The following is a 23,337-nucleotide window of genomic DNA, read 5'->3' as shown; positions in this document are numbered from 1 at the left end:
CAGCTCTGGCTGGAGAAAGAGTGACAACTGCAAAGGAAATGGTATTACAGCCCCAACATTTAAATGTTTCATCTTTACAAATGGTAATTCCAAATGTTTTGACAAAACCAAAGTATATTCCTTAATAATAACTCTGCCATTCAATGGCTCGTGTTCTGTTCTCAATTCTTACATTGAACCATCATTTGAGTGCCTGAATATCCTCCAAGGATGCCATCAAATGCACAGCTGGCAGCTGGCATATAAGGTTTCTTTTGTGTGCCTGCTCCTAAGAGGAATATCCATAGATTGTATGTTTTGAAAGAGCAGATATACTCATTTCTCCATTAAATGTCCTGTGCTTTTATTAACAAAGGCTTAAGAAATGCTGCTCACCATAGAGGAATTTTGATGAGCAGAAAATCAGTTCCCTAAGTGGAATTTGGCCAAGATGGAATACTGTGTCCTGTCACACAGTTTCTAGATCTGTGGGTCTTTGGGAAAACAAAAGACAAGAATCTGCAAATCTAAGACAAGGGCATGGCCCTATCTCTTCAGTCTGATGGGTACAGGCCCGCATGGCATAAATGAATGTATATCTATTGCAGAGGTTCCAGTCCATGATACTGAAACATTTGTCAGTTGAACAGTAAGCTTTTGAGATGAAAAGATGCAGAGGAACAAAAATATTAAGAAACCACCATACCTCCCACACATTCAGAGGATGAATCATTAAGAGGCCAATTCTGCAAAGTGCTCCACACTTCTCTGCAGCTCTGCACAGGAAAAATTAAGCAATGACGTAAACCAAGAAAAAGTACCCTTTCAACTGTCCCACGACCAACTGCTAGGAGCTTTTTGTTAAAGATTACCTCTTTCTTCCCTCAGCCTACACATGGGGGTTCAGATGTCAGTAGCAGAACAAGTGGTGTTCAAATTTAGCCCTGTCCACCTTTTTGATGATTCTTCCCAGCAGTTGAGGGATAGAAGTGGACAAATAACTGGGGAGATTACTGGCATCTGCTGTTGGCTTTTCGAGCACTAGCTGAGCTACGATGTATCCTAGGATGCCTGGTGTTTTTTCTGCTTTGGGAAAGACAATCATGATCAGGTCAGACATGGGCCTAATTGCTTTGTGCTAAATAAACTTGTGGTGTGCAAACCATTTAGACCATTTGTGGAACATGTAATGTGGAAACTATACCCTTATGGTAAGGTAAGCAGGTGGGAAGCAAACCTGCATGTTTATTACCCAGTGCTATTGGAGTTCTCATCAGCTTGGCTTGCAAGAACAAGACTCTGCAGATGTCATCTACAGACATTCATTCATACTGAGATATTTTAACACCACCTCTTAATCTTCAGGCTTACTTCATCTTGGTTCTAGGTTGAAGGGGTCAACCATGAGATGTGGTTTTGTCTTTGGGAGCTGGAAGCCTGAAATCATTGGTAACCCAAGTAGCAGATTTCTACAGAATAGCAGTAAATAATGTCACAAATACTTAAAAGAGGACAAGCAAGGAATATTTTTAAATACTTCTTTTTATGGGCCTCACACCAAACAAACTACCACCACAGCCAGAGCTGCAAGTTACTGGAAATCATAGTCAGTGGTTGTTCATTGGTCTTAATAGATATCGGTGAAATGGGCAGGAATTTCATGGTTCACAGTGTTTTACTTCTTCACGTCCAAATTTTCTGTTTTGCTTTTCTCTTTTAGTTTTAAAAGTGGTCATTAATCTACGGTGATACATTAATGTGGTGTGGGCTGGGGTTTTTTGGGTTTGGGCTTTTTTTTAAGTGTATGGCATACTTTGTCCTATTAAAATAAGTTTGAAGAATTATGCAAAAGGCTTTAATAATTTAAATACGTGTTCAGCCATATGGAAACGTACAATCTGTTTTATGTTCTTTGGGAAACCTACAGTTGTTATAAACTTAATTAATTTTAAAACCTCCCATCCATTATTTAATACAACAATTTGCTAAAGTAATAATAACACTCATTCTGTTATAATTTTCCATCCTGGAGATGCTTAGAGATAAGTCAGGGATACAAAGCTCTAATAGTGATCAAAAATCCTCTACAGTTCAGGAGGATGCAGCACTGGAGTTTAGTCCTGCTATCTCTGAAAATAATATCACTTCACCCTTACACAAGGAAATGTCATTATAATATTACACAGAATGGAAGACATAACATAATAGTTTGGTTCATTAGTATTTTTCTCCATGTAATGCTTTATAAAAGAGATAAAGCTGAAGAAAATAAAAACAGACACGTAAATATTACGATGAAGTACGTTGTTCTTATTTAAATAAATTTACTTGAGCAATGTCTTCTTAAAGGTGAAAATTAAACACTAATATTTGTCTCACTGTATAAAAGTGACAGTAGTAATTATAAAGAACCCAATGGTCTTACGCTTATTTCACCCTATTCTTAAGTTTTCACAGCAAAAATATTAAAATTTGCAATATTACCAAAAGGATGCAAACCTGTCAAATATATTACTCTGAAGTAAATTAACAATTAATTTATAGGAACCTACCATAGGAACTATTAAGTGGACAGTAGTAATGGTTCTCTATATAAAATCTATCAAAAATTGTTGGAGAAAATATATGAAGCGTAGCTGATAGCTGATGAAATCTGCAATATGGCCACAGAGAAATAAGTTGCAGATCATCAAAGTTAGCTCTTGTGCAGAAACATCCACCATGAGTTCATTAATTTCATTTTTCACTGGAGAACAGCAGGAGATTTCCATAATGCAACCGCCATAGGAAACTCATTCAACACTGTACTTTAAGCTTTACCCGTAGTTGGAACTTGCAACGGTTTAGATTTTTTGGTGCTCTGATCTCTCTTGCTCTCCGGAAGGCTACGTAAATATAAAAATCTTCACCACAAAGACAGCTCTCTCTAAAGCGCTGGCAACTGGTCTTAGTAGAAGACTGTTCAAAAAAAGAAAGGAACAAACAAACAGATTTAGCTGGACTGGTAAAACAACATTGGTAAAGCAATACAGTAACACTCTATACATAAACCAGAGAACTAGGTCATCGTTAGAAGCTGAGAGATTTGTAGCCTATGACCTGCAGACACACAGGCACATAAACTCGTGGAGCTCAGAGGACCCTTTGCAGATTTAAAGGTGCTTATCTGTGTAAGTCTTTTTTAGCATGTCAGCAGCCAAGCCCTGATCTTGCACCAATGAAAGCAAAGTGCACTTTCAACTATTCTGAATAGCCAAAAATGTCAAGTGATTGATTCTACCCAACCACAGGCATTTAACTAAAGCACCTAGACACAGACCCAATTAACCCAGGCTCTGTTCATCAACCACAGATGGAAAGCTGCAACCTCAAGAAGGTGCTTCAGTCTTGCCTAGGTCAAGGGTGACAGTGTTCCTAGCTTACACATCTCAGCTGGGTTACTGAAATTAGTATAATGAAATTAGATGACCAACTGAAGGTCTTCCTGTATGACAGTGCTCCTAGCGACGTCCATGGAGCTTTAACCATGCACATGATTAAAGATAATCAGTGTATGTCTGTTCTGCTTTACTAGGCCTGCCTCCAGCACTGGAACCAGCCATAACTGTTTCTGGCTCTTCACCTAAATTAGGAAAGGGTTCTGCTTCCTACGGCAATTGTTGGCAGCTTTATAATTTCCCCCTCCCCACTAGCTAGACATCAAAACAGTCCCCTTCCAAAATTTAGCAATGTTTATTTAGTTCAAATTCTGAATGGAAATTTAGCTTGTTTTATTTTTCTTCAGACATGAACTCATAAAGGACTTTATTTTAGTTAGTTAATTGAAACTCTTAAGTCAGGAATAGAGCCTATAAATCTTCACTGCCCTATTCTGGCTGGTGGAGAACAAAGCCCCCCCAGATTCTCCCATAGCAAGAGGAAAGCTCCAGTACGTTACTTAGTGGGTGCCTCACTTTGGTCCTCAAGATCCTCCCCAAAATGGAGATGTTTTCTAACTGCAAACTACTCCTTCCTGGGAAGAGCTTTGTCTCTACAGATGCTGGTCTACGCACTGCTGATGCACATCACCTCTCATGGGAGGTCTCAGTACCGCTGCAGGATTAGCTGTGGTGTGGTTGAAGGTGAATACAAGGACATTTGATTTTTATTCATTCCTAAATGGAGTAATACAGAGTTTCCTTGCTTCTCACTTCTCACCAAGAAGGTGACTTTACCCACTTTCTAATTTATATCTGCACCACTGAGAACTGGCCCCTGGCCCAGCCTTTACAAGAGTTACGCTGCAGCTGGAGAAGTAACTGGGCGATTCCCAGACTACCTGAGAGCAGCACAGGGAGCATTGCCACCTTGTTTCTGTTCAATGAATACATGCCAAGCATATAACTTTAATTAAGATATACTGTACCTCCAGCTGTTTGCATCTTGATGTGTTTATTTCCTTCTAATCTTAATTAGAAAAAAAAAGATAGAGATGGTTAAAACATTGTGACATATCACTAATTTAGAACACCATTTAAAATAACCCATGCAACAAAGGTACTACTCTTCCAAAACCAGCTACTATTATTTTGGTTAATAATGTTATTTTTCTTCATTTTTTTGTTTTGCAGTGAATTTTGGAAGCACCAGCCAGTGACTAAACTCTGTGCTGTATGTATATGACAGTAGCATTTTGTTGTATTAAATCTAAGCAATATTACACGATTTCATAATTGTATGTTTATGACTTGTCTATTAAGTACCTATAAAGCTAATGTTTTTTCCCACTGTTCGAAAATATCACATGGAAAAGAAGCAGTTTCCACTGGGTTTCATATGAGAACAGAAATAAACCTGAAAGCAAGCACTTACTAACTGTTATTACTGGAATTCACCACAATGCAAGTAAACACCTTCAAAACTAAAAATAGCGCTGAGGCTCTGCAAGTGCATCTATCACAGCCTCTTAGTCCTAACAGGGTTTTGTTTTCTTTGAATTCACAGAGCACTCAGAGCGTGGAGAAGCTGTTCAGAAGACAATGTACCACATTGTCAGCATCTGCTCTAGGATCCTTCTGCAAAAGTGTGTTAAAATTTAAATAAATGGGAACAATCACTTTAACGATTATAAATAGCCCCACTGCCTTAAGAGGCTCCAAGGCTAGCCAGTCTGTCTGAAATAATAATTGATTTTTAAAGGAAATACATCCTAATAGATAAAATTAAACTGAGGAAGCAGGAGAAATGCAAAACGCAACCTTCCAATACCTTTCGGTGTAGCTTTCGTCTGACTGGAAACCATGGCAGCCGCATCTGACGGCAGGCCAACATACACGCCACCATAGTTCCTGATTTAAAGAAACAATTAAAGAGACATCAGAGCTTAACTGTCACACTTCTCCCTATAATGTTGACGTCACACAGCAGCATTACAAAGACCACGGATGGTGAGAGAGGAGGGCACCTCTGCACAAGCATCCGCAGAGGAGCCCTCCTCTCCCATGGCTATGGTAAAACTGCCTATTAAGTGCCACATGCTTGCTAATATGGTGCCAGGCAAAAAAAAAAATTCAGGCTAGCTGCTACTCTTAAGTGGGACCCAAGCCTGTGAAAGGAGCTATTTTTCACTCAAGTTCCTAATATTTTTCATTAAATCCCAACTGTCTTGTGATAATAAACCCCAACTGCCCAGCTTCTTCTAGACACTGAATATATCCAACTGAGGACAGAGCCAATCTGACAGTAAGGTTTGACGCTACGGCCACCAAAGCACCTCACTTCAAACAACACACACCAATTAAACAGCACTTTGACCTTTCCTCGTTAATAAATAGGACCTGCATCCCCCTGCTTAGGGCCACACTTGGAGAAAAATGTTAGTAGGAAGGAGCATGAGGGTGTTGGTTACTTTCATAGGCCAAACCTCTCCTCTTCATGGCCTTGCAGAGCATACCTTCTGGCTCCGAGGCCTGCATGAAAAGCAGGGACTGATGCTGGGAGGTGAAAAACTGTCTGTCTGAAATAATAATTGATAAAGGTCCTCAAGAGCCTCTGCTGTGCCTGGAGCTACTTGCAGAGACTCCCATTACGCTGCTCTGCCCCATTAGGTGCCAAATCAATCATACCTCCTCCAGCCCCTGGGGCTCCGAGTTGATTTGTGATTTGTTTGATGATAGAGGCATACTTCCTTCGATTCCCAGCCCAGCGGAGATCTCCCACAAGTGCTAATGCCATCTTCTGTGGTAGGGCTGGTATGAAGGCAGAGGTCACTGGCCCTTATCGAGCCCATCACCTACAGCTGTGAGATAATGTGCTCTTCTTGCCATGAAGTTCCCCCCTCCCCAACTCACTAATGGGGTGGGGGGACTCATCAATATTGGGCTCTGTGTGAGATTTCCTCCCTTCTTTTCTTTTTTTCTTTTTCTCTGCTTTGGTGGTATTGGTGAGACTTAGGAGGAGGGAAGGAAGGATGTACATCTGGCGGCAGAATTCGCTGCAGCCTATTGCAAATAAAGCCAGCCCCGATAGAGCACCTACCTCCTTTTGTCATCATCTGATACGGATTCTTCTGCTCTGTAACATCAAAAGATACAAAGCACATTAGCAGATTGTTTCTTTCAGATACTCCATGACCATCTGGGTAGCTTCAGGAGCAAGGGAAGAAGGGAATTATTACTGATCCCAGTTTAATTCAGGTCATCCACAATTCAGTAAAGTACTCACACAGGCACAAAAAAAGCAACAATTTTCCAATCTAATGTATAGAAGAAAGAAAAGGATTGAGAATAGATGAAGTTTACTTTTCATGACCCCCACCAGTGATGGCTGAAAGTAGATTTTGGAGCTGAAACAGGTAAATTCCTGAGTGAGTCCCCACACTGCTCCACACATAACAGGAACATAAAAAGGCTCCACACATAACAGGAACAAGTCTGGGCTGCTATTCCGCAAAAAGAGGACTGGAAGGGACTGGGTGTCCATGCTGGCATGGGAATGAGGATGAAGAAAGATAAACTTTCCCAGCAGCTGTGCCAAAAGATGTCACAGACCCTCTCCATAAAATGGGGTACTGCAATTCCCAAAGTCAGAGTTGTTTGCAAACCAAATAACTGTTACTAATCCTTTATAAACAGGCAATTACTTCTCTTTTACCTTTAGGGTAAAATCACATGTCGGACTGTAGATCGATAGGGAGTCACTGAGGTTTGAATCCCCCCACTGAAATACTATCCGGTGTAGCTGAACCCGAGCAGGGGGTAAAGTAATCAGCATCGATGCAAAGGCAAATGTAGTACGGAAGAGAGAAAAATTTTATTCTTACTCCCTGAGGGTATAGTGCCTGTGCTGCAGTCTCAGTCTGTGCCCCAGCATCAGTCTTCACACAAATCACTCACCCACCTTTGATTAAATATTTGGACTTTGAGCTCTGCTTGCATGGCTGTATATGGATCGGGGCAGCAGTTGCACCTTAGCTTGGTCTCCAACCTACCAACCTAGCAATAAAAATAGAGGCAAGACAATTTGCTGTTAAATCCACAGACATCCTTCACTCCTTCCCTACAGCTGGGGGCAACTGTGACAACTGCCCGAGAAGGAGTCCTGCACCTCAGGGAGCCACGAGATATGGCCACAGCAGTGCCCGGGGAAGGCTGCAAACAGTGAAGGGGGCACCACGACCCAAGGAGGGCTCTGCTGTGGAAACGCTCATGCACAGGCTGTTCACCCAGATATCCTCACCTGAATATTCGCATCGAAGGACCAATTGCCTGGACTATGGGGGCAATGCAAAGATATTCCCCATCAGGAGCTGATGGATGAATTTCTGATCTGCTCCCCAGGCAATAAAACTGAGAGCTGGCCTTTACCCAGTGGTAGGGCTAAATGCATACCATAGCCTTGAAAGGCATTTCTGAACTACTATCTTGAACAATAATATATGACATTTCTTACTGTCATTTATTTATTCTAAAAGGTAGATGTGCCTACTGTTTAATCATCAGGGCTGTATGCCATTACTAACCCCTGAAGTCACTGGGATTTTGGCCTGAAGTGCAGAGAGCTCGTAGCAAGGTACAGCTTTAAGTGCAAGAAAACACCCCTTAAACCTCAGTAACACTCTCCTGGGAGGGTAGCAAATGCCTTAAAAATACCGGTACAAGTTGGAAATTATCTTACACTTATCTTCTTTCTAATTGGCAGAACATTACCAACTATCCCTTCTGAGTCACCACAGTGAGTAAGGGCACACAGGTCCTTTTAATAGTAGAAGTTTGAGGTAAATTTAAGTATGCTGCAGTTTTCCTAAATGGTATTCATGCAGGGCATAGCACTGAGTGGGGTGAGCCTCCTCGTCCGCTGTCTTTGCCTACGTCTTACCACTGAAGAGAGACTAAGCAATAAACTCCTCATTCTCCGGCTCTCCTGCCACTCCTCCCTGGAGGAGCTAGTGCCATTTCAGAAGGCATTTCCCATCTCCTCTGACCCCACGTAGCCTAAGCCACCTTGCAGTCCTCATGCATACAGCCCAAAAAATGCAAAGACAACTTTCCTTGAGGACTGTGAAGCTGCTCTGTCCTAGTGTGGGCCAATTCCAGCTGAAGAAAGTGGAAGGCCTGTGTACATCAGTGGCTAGAAATGAGGCCTGTATTTTAGAAAAAAAAAGATGGACTTGGGGTGCCAAAAGATCACAAACAATCATCTCTGTTGAACCAACTGAATGTGTCACAGGATTGATTTTCTCATACAACTCGAAACATTTTCTATAATCCAGATTAACCATTATCCAGAGAAAAGAATCCTTTAAAAGCACTGGCAACTTCATGCACAGCTCAAAGCCTCTAAAATGGAGTTGTAAGGATAATAATCAATATTGTCCAACAGGAATTAATGTCAATGTTTAAAAAAAAAGACTCTACTAGGCAACAGGGCTATTTTCTTCTGTTCTAGAAATGTTTTGTAATGGGGCATCATTGGACCATTACTGTCATTCTCTCACCAAAACAAATTATCCCGGTGTATGATTAAGCAGTCTAGGTTTTTTCTAAACATTTTGCTTTCTTCCTTTCCTCTGAATATCTACAAATCAAAGTCTAATTTTGCAATACCTTCTCCCTTAAATGCGCAACAGCAAATATAATCTGGGATTGTACAGGCCCCAGCTCTTGGGCTCGGTGATAACTGGGTGCAATCTGTTGTAGTCCTGCTAGGAAAGAGGAGGTGAGCAGAGACAGAAGGAATATGGACGCGTGAGAGGGATAAGAAAGAAAAAATTCTGGTGATGGCACTTAAGGAAGAAGCCATTTTCCATCCCTTTCTGGGGACTCCTTTCTAAGCAGCATGGGAAGGAGTGTTGCTCGTTTATGCGCTACGCATATTCACGCACCTCTTGCCTTCACACACTGTAGCTTAAGGCCCCATTTTGAAAGGTGCCCACTAATTTCAGATGTTCAAATGTCCAGGTGCCAGCTAAGGCACTGCAGCAGGTGCTGCTCCTGTGCCCACGCTGGGTGAACACGGGTGGCTCCGGGGAGCAGAGCTACAACAGCAACACTCGACCGCGTGGAAATGGGAATGGAAAGAAGCTCCTTCGGTTTCGGCAGTGGTCCCACTGCCACATCTCCCAAACTCACAGACAGGGTATGGGGATACAGGAGTCCAGCACATCCTGTCTCTCTCCCTCTCTACCTCCTATGTGTCTCTAGCTTCTTCTTATGTCAGGGATGAAGGAAGAACCTAGCATAAAAAATATCTTTATATATCTCCATTTACAGAGTCCTCCAGGACTAGCAAGTTAGGATAAGTTTTTCTGCACCAGGAATAGACAGCAAAAGGAACTTAGCAGTCCTGTATGCTTTGTACTGTTCTGCTGCCGTGTCGCTGCATCTTCCCTCAGATGTTGTTGACATCTACTGCAGAAGAACTGAGAGCACATTTTTCAGCAGGTAGTGTAGGTGGAGTCCTGTAGCCGGTAGGCAGATTTAACAGCAAATCCACATAATGGCATTCTATTTTCAGCTAGAATAAATGTTTCTTTTGGTAAGGATTTGTCTATCCCAAGAGGCTTCCTGTCACCCTCCTAAGTTTGAAAAATATACTTGGTTCAGCTGTCAGCTTTTACATCCATCAGTTCTATGTCCATTTGATGGTAAAAGAATCTGCCATTTTTCACATAATATTTTAAATATCAAATGACAGGCATTCACATTAATTCATTCCATCCACATTTTTCTTACTTCAGCTTTTATGACTCTGTTCGTGCTGAGCATTATACAGACTCTTTCTAGCCATGCTCAGTAGTCCCACCAGAAATGATTCACTAAACTTTGCACAAGTGACAGACTACATCTCCTCAGTTTCTCAGCGTTTCTTGGGAACAAGGGCCTGTCATTTGTATTTGATGGATTTCTTCCCAATATTTTGAAACAGGCTTGAACTGCTGTGTCCTCTCCTTCCTACTGTTACTAATTTTCTTCTGAACTTTGCCACATTCTGTATATCACTGGTGTTGCATTATTTTCTAACATATACTTTACCCCTCCTATATCTAAGTTTTCCAGTTAGCTGTGACGTACTTCTCTCTATTAGTGGGGCAGGAGCGTTGGCTGAAGCTGGCCGACAGATCCACCATTGATTTGAGGGCTGGAGTACACAGGGAGAGATCACGTTCCCAGACCATACGTCCTTCTTGTCACCGCAGGGCCCTCAGCCTCACAGCACTTTGCGTAGGAAGATCATATCATCATCCCTATCTTACTGGTGGAGAAACTCAATGCCCAGAGGGTAAAGTAGCTTCCCTGCAGTCACCCGGGAAGGCTCAGAGCAGGATCCGGTCCTCCCTCCTTCCACCCGACTGCTCACTCCCGGAGATGCTGGTGCCTTGGCAATGGGTCGCAGTCAAGAAATGAGAAATCTCGAGTTGAAATAACCTGTTTCTGTATCAAAAAGTATGCTGTAAGTAAGGACACACCTAAATGCCTTTCTGGACCAGAATCGATATGACTGAAATTTGACAGCAAAAGAAATGTGGGGGTTTTAAAGAGAATTTTTTAATCTTTAGCTCATAAAAGTGAAAAGGTGTAAAATAAAAGCTTGTGTGGATACATAATGTTTGTTAATATAAATCTGCTTTGTTAATTTCCATGAAACTAAAATAGGTTTTCTGGTATTTTACTTCCTTCGTAAAAATCTGCTGTTAAATATTAGGATAATTGATTTAGGACTTTTCAGGTCATCATTGCCAGTCCTCATTAACAGATCTGTGTTTCTAATGTCTGACAAGAAGGCTCAACCATGCTATTACTCACACAGGTTGTTTGGCTGGCTCCACTATACTTACCTCAATGAGTAATGGTTCCAGGATTGACCTTTTCACTTTGTTGAAGTCTGCACTAGTAATTAGTTTTTTCTAAGTTATCCTGATACTTTTTTGAAACATGACAGATGATCTAACACTAATAAGTAGGATGCTCCTAGTTCAACTCCTAAAGCCTGGCCCTACAAATGCTTACACACACATAAATGCAGTTCTACATACACCGATACCTTTAAGCACAGAAACGTGCCTACTAAATTCATAATTTAACAGTGCTTGCAATTTGAAATTTAAAACTACCAAAGAGCAAAGACAGAGATGCAGTTCTAAGTCAGTCACTTAAATTATCTAAATTGAACAACAAAAAAAAGCTCTAATATAAATTAAAAACAGTGGGTTTGTATATATATAAGTACTGAGGGCATGAATGCTGCAGACTGTATCAAGAAGAGGTTCCTCATAAGCTTGCCTTCTGTAATTTTTTTATTGTCTGACACTGCAAACCCAGAAAACAGACTACACGGGTAACACAGATCTCAAGAGTATCTGTGACAAGTGTTCATCTGCCAAGTGAGACCTGTCGTTAGAACTCAGCCATGCTCTGTAATAGCAGAGACAAGCCTGCTGTTAAGCTCTTCTCTCCACTTGTTTATCTGCCTTGACAGCCCTCATTTCTACACCAGGATTCCTCCTTCTAATTAGAGTAGTTATTCTAAATGAAGTAAATAAAACTGAAGAATGTTCCTATTGCATAACATGAAATCTTTCCCAGGTCCCTCAGTCTCAAACTCTAGTGGCAAATACCAATTATATGAAATAGAAGAAGGCAAGACCTCAGGAGGACTTCTTTAATATTTCCTTTGACAGGAAAACAAATTTATGGCTAAATAAAGCTGTTCCTGCACATTTCTGAATCAGCAAATGAAAAATGGGCTGAGAAAAGCTGATCTTTTGCTGCTGCTTTTCTGAAAACCAGAAGTTGGCAAGAGGCAACAGGACAATAGAGGTTCAGACCTTCCACATTTAGAGAAAAACAGGATGGGTAGGGCTGCCCTCTGCTACACAGCGTCAAAGATAAGGGAGAGAAAGAGGAGCATATAGATACTATCTTCAGTGCAGAGAACATCTAGAGAAGGTGGGTACTTTGAAAAGGAAGTCTGGATGGGTTACAGTGTCTCCTGTAAAGAGGGGAAATTTGCCTAATTGTCTCTTTAAATCTCTCACAGGGCTTGGTGGAAATTTATGTGGTCATGGCCTTTGGAAAAAGGTGTACTGGTACATGATGGGGAAGAGAAGTCTGAAGTAACATGACCACCTCTGGCAGACAACTCTCTCAACAGAAGCAAAGAAAAGACATTTCTGTTAGAGAAATAATAAGGCAAGGAATCTGTAGAAAAGTAAACAAGACATGAAGTTGTTTTGTGAAGATGGAAGCTGTCACTAAAGACAATAAACAGCTGGTGGTGTTGATTATATGTTAGGAGCTAGATGAATCATGTATGACTAAATCTAGTATAACGCTTGTAAGACTGAAGATAAGTCCAGGGTTACATATTTGAAAGAGTAGAGTAAGTACTTACACATCTTTAGTAGTCCCTGTGGCACCTAGAATAAAAAAAAAAAGTGCATGTTTACAAGATAATGGCATAATCCCCTAAACCAACCAATAGTACAGTAAGCATTTTTCTGCCTTTCTGTCCTAAACAATGCAGAAATAGTGACAGGAATTTTCTATTGTCAGAGAACAGGTTTCTCATGATTGTCTAGTTTATCCTTAATGATTATCTATATTATCCTTTAAGTCTATTATGCTTAGATCTGGGCCAGATTCTCAGTGGGTGAAAATGATGCTGCTGTGGACCAGCGCTCAGGTGCAGTCACTCAGGATGAGAGCAACATAGGATAAAATTCATCTTTCTGAATTTTATATACTTCACTTTGCTCAGTCCTCTGGTGGTTTCGTCTGCTACAAAGTCACCACAACTAACCAAGGAGTTACTCCTGAATGCCTGTTTATTTTGTAGTTTGATTCAGTTGTAGACTTGGCACTACATGTGTAAAATGCTGCTCCGCTCTTCCTGCCAGATAAACGAAGTTTTATAAAACAACTAGACAGAACTAACATAAACATTGGACACAATCCATCCAAAGCCCCAGACATCTAAAGAGATCAACAACCCCTTAATTCATCTTGCTGTTTAACAAAAAAGAAAAAAGACAAAAGCTACCACCTGGCTGCCTGATCTCAGTGATTGATTTTTTTTTGGTGACTCAGATGCTTCTTGCTGGGAGAGGAACATTCACTCAAGTACAAACTCTTTCCTGTTCCTCCCAAGTTATTAATGCCATGTTGCTATTGCTGGTATATCATTCAGCTGAGTAACCAGCAAATTATCCCTTCTATTAATTACACATGCTAGGGTAGACATTAGAAAACCTTTCAATTCTCCGTTTCCTCTTCCTCTCAGTACTTAGCTGGAAGAGGTTACCCGAGCTCACTCTGAAGAAACTAGTTGTCAATCCAAAAGATATTATGGGTTTGGAGGTAGGTTGGGTTTTTTTCAGCCACAGCACTTAAATTCTTGAAAAACTTTATTTTTGCTGCTGAAAAATACCCATAAATAGCAAATATCTTTTGTCTCACTCTGATGTGTAAGACTATGCTTCCTGCATCCTTATTTTAAACACAGAGAGGAAGAAACAGTCCTGCAAGGCCTTCCAGCACTGTCTACCTGAATGGATGGCTTGGATGGCAGAAAACAGCTAACTCTTGAACATAATATCACTCCCAATTCCTATGACTTGACTATCCCTCCTTTTCCCAGCAACAATGTAGACTAGACTTGGATAAGACTGTACACAATTTTGTTGGTATTGCTTCCATAGTCAGCAAAACCTCAGTACAGTTATATCTATCAGCAGAAGCTCTTAATTAAGCTGGAGGAAGTACCTCTATGCAAAATACACTCAGGTCCTCACTTTAAAACTTTATTCTACCAGGCAGCTTTCTGAGACTTTTTGGCTTTATAGGCACGTCTACACAGTACTACATACAAACCCTCCAAATTAATTGTGTCCAGGTGGAAGGTTGGCATTGCAGCACTGCATGCAAGTTCAATCTCAGCCGATGTAGGGAGGTGTCTTCTGCTACCAAGGCTGGTTCACCCAGAGTCAGCTCAGCTATGTACCTCAGGGCACCACTCTGCACATCTAGACAGAGACTAGGCATCAGCAACACCTCAGACAACATATGTTTTGAAAAGCCTAGCTCTATTGCTGTAGCTAGCAGGATTTTTTTTTTTCCCAGAAGAAACTATTCCTGTGCTGTGCCTGTTCTGCACCAGAACCACAACTTTCTCATTTTCTCAACCTAAGCTCACTGCAAACAAACTCAGTTTTTCCAGAAAGGTTCATGGTCCTTTGTGAGGCCTTTGCTGAGCCTTTTCTGAGTCTGAGCTGAGGTCTCAGCACTTTGGATCCTCATTTGAAAAACTAACGCCTTCCTTGCAGGAAGTATACCAAAGGTAAAAAGTGTTTAATACACAAACCGAAACCTTAGCTGAGTGAGAACTGTGTACCTACAGTACCGCTACATTTCCCGGTGGAGATGCTCAAGTTCCAGTCAATCACCAGGCACACTTCAATGCCATACCCATGTTCAATGCCATACCTGTCTTCAGTGCATTACGGTACACATACATTCGCACTCTGGGGACAGGAGCTGTCTCTCAGACCCATCAACTTGGGCTTCGCGTAGAGCTATACAGCTATGAACCTGTGTTTGAGAACAGAGATGTGCCACTAGCATTCACACCTGGCAGCACTTGTTTCCTTTGAATATTAGAGAGGGTACCACTGCCGAAAAATCACTGCAGCATTTTGAAACGCACCTCACACAAAACCACTGAGAACTAAGTGTGATAAAAACAAATTCGCTTTTTAAGATATCATTTTTACTATTTATAATAAATAAATACATATAATAAACAAACAAATAGTTTGCTTTCTATTGTTTTTATAAGCACAAAGAACCAGGTTATCCTCACTTGCATTGATGGGATTCCATTGATTTCAGTGGTATTATTTCTCATTTTCACTAGTAAAAGTGAAACAAGAGTTTGGTCCAAATTCACTTGAGTACCACTAAAGTACCTGAATATAGATCTGAAAGTATTTCCAGTTTACAAAGCAGTTTTCTTCCTGGAAGACTTCTGGGCTTGTAAATGAACATCACTTCAGTTAGGTGGCCCATAAGCATCTCTATGTAAAAACTCATAAGGTTTTCTTCATTAGGGAGCCTGAACACTCCTTATACATAGATTTTATTTCACAAGGAACCTAATAACATCTCAGTTTGTACAGACATGTTTGTTTTTAAAGTCCAATCCATTCACCCTCACCCCTGTGACTTCACTGACATATTTCTCTAACTCTTCCATGTTTAGTGAGCGACACATTATTTTATAGCTTCTCAGGTTCCTCCTGCCAGAAGTTCAGCCAAAGAATCTTGTTTACTACTGATTCACAAACAGTGCATAGCTGTTCCACAGCAGCAAGGCTTAGTGCTCTCATAGCCATGATGGTTTAGATATATGACTTGAGAAAAGCCTCACATATTTCAAAGCTTGTCCATTTTTTCCCACTATATCAGCCTGGCCTAAAAAAAGGCAGCACTTGACCCTACAAACCTCGATAGGCTCATGTTGGTTTTGTTTTCCAAACCCTGCCTAACCTCAGCAACAGACAGAGGGGTAGCCAGGAAGCTGCATCCACAAAAAATAGGCATTACTGAATTGTACTGAACGACCCCTCTGCTCACACCATCTACATAGTAGGACCATGGGTGCATCTTGGCATTTTAGAGCTGCAGGAGGAGAAGGAAGAATACAGCCTGCAAAATAAATGAGACCCATTCAGCCATACATTGCTTTGAGCCCAAGTGATTACAGAAGAAAAAACATTCTGTCTGGAGTAGTGGAGCTGTGATCCCTCAAAAAAACCCCATAGCATTGCAACAGTCACAAATGAAGGACAAGAACGTATCCCAAAGTATCTTCCATTCACTGAGAGGGGGTTTTGCACTTTCAAAACAACAGCAGCTTGTAACTGGTGACCCTGCAGGATTTCAGTAAATGCAGGACAAATGTAAAAGATGGTTGAAAGAAATTGGTAGCCACAGACGATATTCCTCTGTGCTGAGAAATGCATCATGAGTGAATGTGGAAGACAAAAACTTCAGAAAAACATAAAAAGGATGAGAGGCAACCACTTACATGAATAAAAACATGGATACAAAAAATGCCAGTATCTGACTTTAGAGAAGATTATGAAACATTTTATTTTCCTACAATATTGCAAATACTTCAAATTGTTACAAAAAAAGCAAATAGAAACCTCAAAATTACACATACATGCATGCAAGAGCTAAGATTACGAATGAGTTTTCTATTGTAGGCTACTTTCTGATTTGCTCCAAAAGACAGCAACATGGAACCAAGTCCTAACATCAATGAATTTATTCTATTTATATCCCAGTGTAACCGAGGACAAAATTATATCAATTTACTTCAAATTGATTACTTCTTCAACTCATCAGGTGGAGTTCTGCACATAGACTTGACCTGATCAAACATTAATTTTAAAAATTAGTTGGATTTTAAATAGAATGGCAGGATGGTTTCCTGGGCATTCCACCAAACTTGAAGTTAAAAAAATCTGTTTAAACTTGGTGTGAAAGTTCTCCTTCCTCATAACTGTATTTGAAGCTCTCCACAGACTAACAGCTTCTCTGTATATTTAAATTAAGGCTAGACTGCCAGCCTCCACTGAGTACCATAATTTAAGGTTCTGTCATTGCTACTACAATTGATACAGAAAGGAGGAGGCAGTTAAAAATTGTTACTGAAGCAATCCTAGAATGAAGGGAAATGCCTTAACTCAGAAAAAAAGTAAATTAACATTTGAGGGCATATTTTTAAAAGACCGAAAAAGAACAACTATTTTGGAGCTTCTAAAACACCAAGAAATAACATGAAAGAAGTATATGTAAAGCAAGATAACAAAAAATCACAAAAATAGCAATTTGGTAATAAAACTTCCTATGGATAATGGGAAATTTAAAAAATAAATATAATCCATAGTTAACAGGTAAAATAGCTAGGTGATTTAAGAAGGGAGTGTATACATCAGTTTACTCGAATAACAGAAGTTGCCATTTCTCAACTGAGGAGCCTTTTGCCAGTGTCTGATGCTCTGGAAGGAAAATTTAAACTCTGTGAGTTATATTGGTGTTCTGGAGTACTGCATCACAGACAGAAATGTTATTCTAGATCATGTCTATTAGTTTAGATCTCACAGACCATAGGGCTGATAGCTCCTCTGATGTCATTCTAGCCATGCAACAGAAGATAATATCATTAGCTGAGCTATCATTACATATACGTCTGCTTAGGAAAAATTGAGTTAGGCTACAATAGAAATTTTACCAGAGTAAGAAAATGGGGACTAGCATAACATGTTTAATGTATTCTATGAAGTATGCTACAATATTATCCTTAGTCATATAATACGACAGAGAGTGTTACAGGTTAATTATATGCTATGTACCTCTAGCTTTGACATTACTGACTGTAGAATAGTCATAACTTTAGCACTGAAGATGTAGTCATGCTGTGCAAGACACAAAATTAATTTGTATTTACACAGTATTCATGTCTTTTGGTAAAATATTGAGTTTCACTTTCCTTATAAGCTCTAGGATTCTGATTAAAAATGGTACGTCTTCTCCTTCCTCTACATAAAATAATTTTATTTTTATTAGACACACTTTGTAAGGAATACTAAATGGAAAAAATAAATAGTAGACAACCGACTTCTTACTTTTATTACCAGTTGTTCGTTATTTTAAGACCACAGACTGCATAGAGCTATTCCTGACTGACCGTGGTGAAAGTAAGAAGAGAACTGGACCTTTCAGAGCTGTATTTGCTTTGGAAAGGTCTATCGATGCAACAGTAATAATTCCATTATACTAATTATGTGTTTTACATGGCATTGTTGTTTTTCACCTCCGCTAAGCCATTGGAGATCTGTGGGCCATTTCTAAACAGTATGCAAAAGGTTGCCACAAAATGCAAGTTCAAATGCATTATGAATAACAGTACAGGTGAGTTAAACTACCAAAGGGACCGTACCTTCAGTAAAAACAATTTATGAATCTACAAGCCAAAAACTGTTGAAAATAGCTGCCTTTAATGCAACAATTAACACATTTACTTAAACAAACAAACTTTTAGTTCAACATAATTCACTAAATACTACTGCTGTCAGAGTTAGTCTATTTGAAATTTACCCATTTGTGTTCTGCTACAACTTCCACAGAGTGGCCAGATCAACATTAATCGACAAGCTACCACAAAGGGATTAATAATCAACTCAAAATTTTCCTCTGAAATTCTCTGATACTTGGTCTGGTGCTTTTACCCAGCAAACAGAAATGGGATGTGAACAAGCATCCCCCCAGCAGTATGAAGCCACACTGGTCATATACTGCAACAACTTCCAACCACAGCAACGCAGGAATCGACTAATGGGAGAGAATTAATGTGTGCAAACAGGAGAGCTCTAATAAGAGTGCTGGAAGTTCAACATGCAAATTCATACAGTGTATTCTTTATGGATGAGAGGCCTCTGATAGATACACATGATACCTGAAACCTAATTTGTAATCATTTAACAGGAAACAAGTAAGCAATAATGGCAGCAGCGATAAAACGAGTGTGAAGTGCAGGGTTTAGTGGGTAAACCAGCAACACACCACACAAACATAGACACATACATACAACTTGGAGAAGGCATCATCATTCACACTCAAAGATATGCCCAGTTCTTCAAACTGGGACTAGCACCACGCAAGGCACCACCGGAGCTCTGGATAAAGTCAAAACGGTAAGAGGTGGAGACCCAGTAGTTCTAACTGGTCCGGCCACTATTTTGCTGTGTATTTTCGGGAGGTTATGAAGCTAACAAGTACATCTGAAAGACTTAATACAGGTACTGAAACAGATGGCAATGTTTGCCAAGTGCAGTTAGGTTGAAAAATGATTGAGGAATGCTCATATTTATAATTACATGGTGAAAGTCCACTTATCAATTTCCATATACTTTCCTTTTTTGCAGGGGCTGGGGGGAGGAAGAGCAGAACAGCACCATCTTCCCAGATCTTATCTCTTTTGAAAATAACAATGAACAAATAAGGGAGCCAGCCAGACACACCAGCCAGCGCCAGCGGTACACATTAACATGCAAGAAACCTCAGTCTTGGAATATCCTCCAACTTCTCCGGCAAGCAGAGGAGAAGTGCCACAAATTCATTTCAGAAGTGGCATTCGTGGCCTTATAGGGAGGCAAAGAGGATGGAGCTTACACCGCCGGCGGGATCCTTAGGTCCAGCTCCTGACCTGGGCTCGCCGTGCCTACGACGGCTGCTGTTGGAGGCGGTGACCCTCACGACACCCCGGGCACCACCGAGCCGCCGGTGCTCCCCGACGGGCCACATCACCCCTCTCTCCCCTGGGCAGGCGGATCAGCCTCGGGAAAGGAAGATGCTCTTGCAGGAGCGCGGACAGCGATTCCCGCGACTCAGACGGGCATCCCCTCCCAAACCGGGAGGGAGGCAGCCCTCCCGGACCCGTAGCCCCCCCCCGGGACCCGCAGCCACCCCCCCCACCCCGGCAGGGCTGCCCAAGGGGATGCTCACACCGCCGCTCACCCGGCCCCACCGCCGCCGCCGCCGCCGCCGCCCTACCTCGCCCGCCCGCGCCGCTGGCCGTAGAGTTGCCGCAGCCCATGGGCGCTGCCCTGCCCGGCGCTGCGCCCGGCCGTGCGGAGCGGAGCGGTGCGGCGACGGGAGGCAGCCGGCGGCGGGCGGAGCCGGGTGGGAGATAAAGCCGCGGGGACCCCTCCTCCTCCTCCTCTTCTCCCTCCTCCTCCTCCTCCTCTCCCCACCCATCGCTCGGGAAACCGCCGGCCCCGAGCGCCGCCGCCCGGCCCCTCGCTGCACCCCCCGTCCATCCCCGGGGGAAGCCAGCCCCGACCTGCCCGGGCTCTCCCCGAGTTTGCTCCGGGCCGGAGCTGTTAAGCCGGAGATAAGGCTCAGGAGAGGCGTAAGCCTGCAGGACCCCTAACGATCCCCACAGGCAGGCAGCAAGCTCGGAGCTCCCCCGGGCCGCGAAGATGCCCCTTGGGTTTCACGGCAGCTTTGGGACACCCCTCGTTCACCGCGGGGGAAAGCCGTGTGACCACAGGTCCAGGCTGCGAGCCCGATAGCTGCTATCGATAACATCCAGTTCGCTGTTTTAAGGAAAGAGTTATTGGTTGCTTTCGGTATTTCTCTTCCCATAGAAGCATGGTGGTGAAACTGAAGACCCACCGGGCTGATAAGAGCTACCTACAGATTCGCTTTTCCCAGTTAATATCAACAGCACTGAGAAACGTGCAAGATGAGTTTACAAAGCCTGCAAGCAATCTTTTATGATTCAAAATTTGCATCATTCCCACAAAAGAATTTGACTTATTTTCTGCTAGCCCAAACCTGTCTTCCACACAGAGAAGTAAAATACTTCCAAACCTTGATGACATACTCTTGCTCTGTCCTCTCAAATGACCAGGGAGCTGAAACCCAATGGATACAGCCAGATGCAACCACAAATATTCTAGCTAGGTAGATATTACTGCTACAGCAAATCTGTTTAAGGGCTCCGAAAGGTGTTTTAGGGTGTCATATAAACACCAGTATGAGCATCACATATCCATGGGACTGGTAACTGTCTTTACTACAAAAGGACCAGATAGAAAATACTGCTGCCTGATCTTTCACTCTATTCAGAGAAGGGAAAGACAGACATCACAGTTCTCTTACAGACTTCCCCAAAAGTACATATTAAAAACAAGCAGCTCCGTAAGCAGCAGAGTCAATAATGTCCAGGCTCCTATGGATTTTTCCCCTGGGGAGACACACCTGCACGGGCTCTCTGATGTCTAACCAGCCGTGAGCACACCTCGGAACAGCGTGGCCATTTGTAGGATCTCCCTCCTCCGGCCAGCCACCTATTTTCATGACATTCATAGAAAGTGAGTATTTTCAGGGTCTTTGCCTATACCTTCCTGACAAACTGCCTAAACCCGAACAATCAGTTCAAAATTCAATAAGGCAGGGCTAACGGGCACATATGCATGGCTACACAACTCCTTCACCACCAGCAGCCCCCAAGCAGACAAGCAGTGCGATTGTGTGCATTTGGCTTCAGAAAAAAAATCTCATAAAGGTTCACAGCCACCTCTATTTGATGGCCAATTTTCTGAAAATCCCATATAGAAAAATAAATCCTCAGGCTCAGCTTTCAAGTGCCAAACATCACCACAAAGTGAATTTTTAACAGCAGAGGTAAGAAGGAAGAAAGGGTGCTCTGAAAGCAAAGTTGAAAGACATGCTGCTTAAGACTCCACACGGTTTTCTAATAAAAAAACGAACAAAAAATCCCAGCAACTCACACCGACCATAGACTTGCCACGCTGTGGAATAATCTATGAACATGGTTTTAATATGTAATTTACCTGGGAGGAAGCAGTTGCGGTGAGCACAGAAACCAAGCCATCTCTTCACATATTAGAAGAGGCAGCTGGGGGCAAAAATCCCCTGGTGTGAAGTCGCCTTCACACCGAGCCATTGCCCTGGCCACAAGGAGAAGACGTGAGACTGGTTCAGAAACCTGCAGTAGTATTAAGGATGACAGAAGGATGCTATAACTTCTTCCTAAGTGCTCTCACTCCTCTTACAAGTTCAGTGTATTGTACACAAGCCAAGAACCCTGCGTGCACAAACTAAGGGCTGTATTGAGTTCAGTAAGGCAAGAAACCTCCAGCACACCCATCCAAAGCTGGAGCTAGTAGCAGTTCCAGAGGACTTAGGACAAAGGAAATGTGATATATTCCTCTATATACTGTCTGGGATTGTAATGAGTCAGCCCCTCCTGCACCTTTTAAAAGAAAGGCCCCAAGGCAAACTTTCTCTCTTGGCAGCTGTATTGTAGGTGCCTCCAATTTCAAATGAGAAGACATGCTTTAGTTTCAACTTCACCTGTGTTCTACACAAACCGAACATTTCACGTTACTACCGAAAATAACTGGTAGCAAAATACAGTTGCATAATCAAGTTAATTAAATGAACACTTTACATTAAAGGAATGGAGCGGTGCGTTCCCTGCATCAGCAAACTCTCGGTGTCTGCTGTCACACACCCTGCATACTCCATCTCCTCTGAGGAAGATCGGAAGATGTATGGTTGTGAGCTTCTGTAAGTATTTCAGGTGTAGTGTGAAAGGGCTTTGTTATTCTTTCCCTAAATCAACCTAAAATTTTTACCTAGATGGGAAAACAGATTGGTTAATGGGATTATCCAAATCTGAAATTCCAGTGTTGTTCTCTTTTTGGACATATTTGCTAGTCTGAGTGTTTGAAATCCAAACAATCTGTCTGTCAAGCTGGTATGCAGGTCTATGGAGAAGGATTTTTAAATCCCATAGTTACTTCTGTGCATTAGGAAACAGCCTTTATTTGTTACAAGAATGTATACTTTCTCAAATTGTTTTTTATCTAAGCATCCATATAGAAACCTTATTCACCCATGATTTTTTCTAACAAAAAAAAAAACCAAACCAAACAAAAAAGCTCTAACAAAAAAGCCTTGCTTCCAAAGGCTTGTATCTCAACTCAAGCAAGTATAGAAAAAATATAGGGCTAATTACCATTTTCTGGGTATTTTCTTTTGAAGAATGTCTTTTAGATATAGATGTTCTCAAAACCAAAAGCGTCCTGAAAAAATTGTCAGTTCTTCATCAGTAGTTAGCATCCTGAGATTAATTTTTTCCTAATAAAATTTACAACAGGAATTCAATTTAGACCAAACTTTCCCACTGTAAAAGTTGCACTATAAATCTGTTGTCAGAGTTAATGCAACCACCTTGTCCATGGTGGATTCTCAGTTCCAGTGCTTTCAAGTTCAAATTCCC

The 23,337-nt window shown here is 41.7% G+C and overlaps 1 protein-coding gene across 1 annotated transcript; it reads right to left on the bottom strand.

The window, feature by feature from the left end:
- Nucleotides 1–1,976: 1,976 nt before the first annotated feature.
- C6H12orf75 (chromosome 6 C12orf75 homolog) lies at nucleotides 1,977–20,166 on the bottom strand. Its single transcript, XM_052789894.1, has 6 exons — nucleotides 20,076–20,166; nucleotides 12,850–12,874; nucleotides 6,496–6,531; nucleotides 5,227–5,306; nucleotides 4,385–4,425; nucleotides 1,977–2,937 (listed from the first exon to the last, which is right to left on the bottom strand). Exons 1-5 carry the CDS (start codon nucleotides 20,116–20,118, stop codon nucleotides 4,421–4,423), a joined length of 189 nt encoding a protein of 62 aa, XP_052645854.1. The 5' UTR covers nucleotides 20,119–20,166; the 3' UTR covers nucleotides 1,977–2,937; nucleotides 4,385–4,420.
- Between the last annotated feature and the right edge of the window lie 3,171 nt (nucleotides 20,167–23,337).

Source organism: Harpia harpyja, chromosome 6 (genome assembly GCF_026419915.1).
Source record: "Harpia harpyja isolate bHarHar1 chromosome 6, bHarHar1 primary haplotype, whole genome shotgun sequence".
NCBI classification, from domain to species: Eukaryota; Metazoa; Chordata; class Aves; order Accipitriformes; family Accipitridae; genus Harpia; species Harpia harpyja.
Note: the sequence above shows the minus strand (reverse complement) of the source record. Positions and strands in the feature narration are given on the sequence as shown.

Bases quoted from the DNA above. Each gene is read 5' to 3' on its own strand.
- C6H12orf75 (XM_052789894.1), bottom strand. From the start codon at position 20,118: ATGGGCTGCGGCAACTCTACGGCCAGCGGCGCGGGCGGGCGAG. The intron at 12,875-20,075 runs GTAGGGCGGCGG...TTTTTATTCTAG, and splicing joins CAGCGGCGCGGGCGGGCGAG to GTGCCACAGGGACTACTAAA. The intron at 5,307-6,495 runs GTAGGTGCTCTA...TCTTTAAATCAG, and splicing joins TCAGATGATGACAAAAGGAG to GAACTATGGTGGCGTGTATG.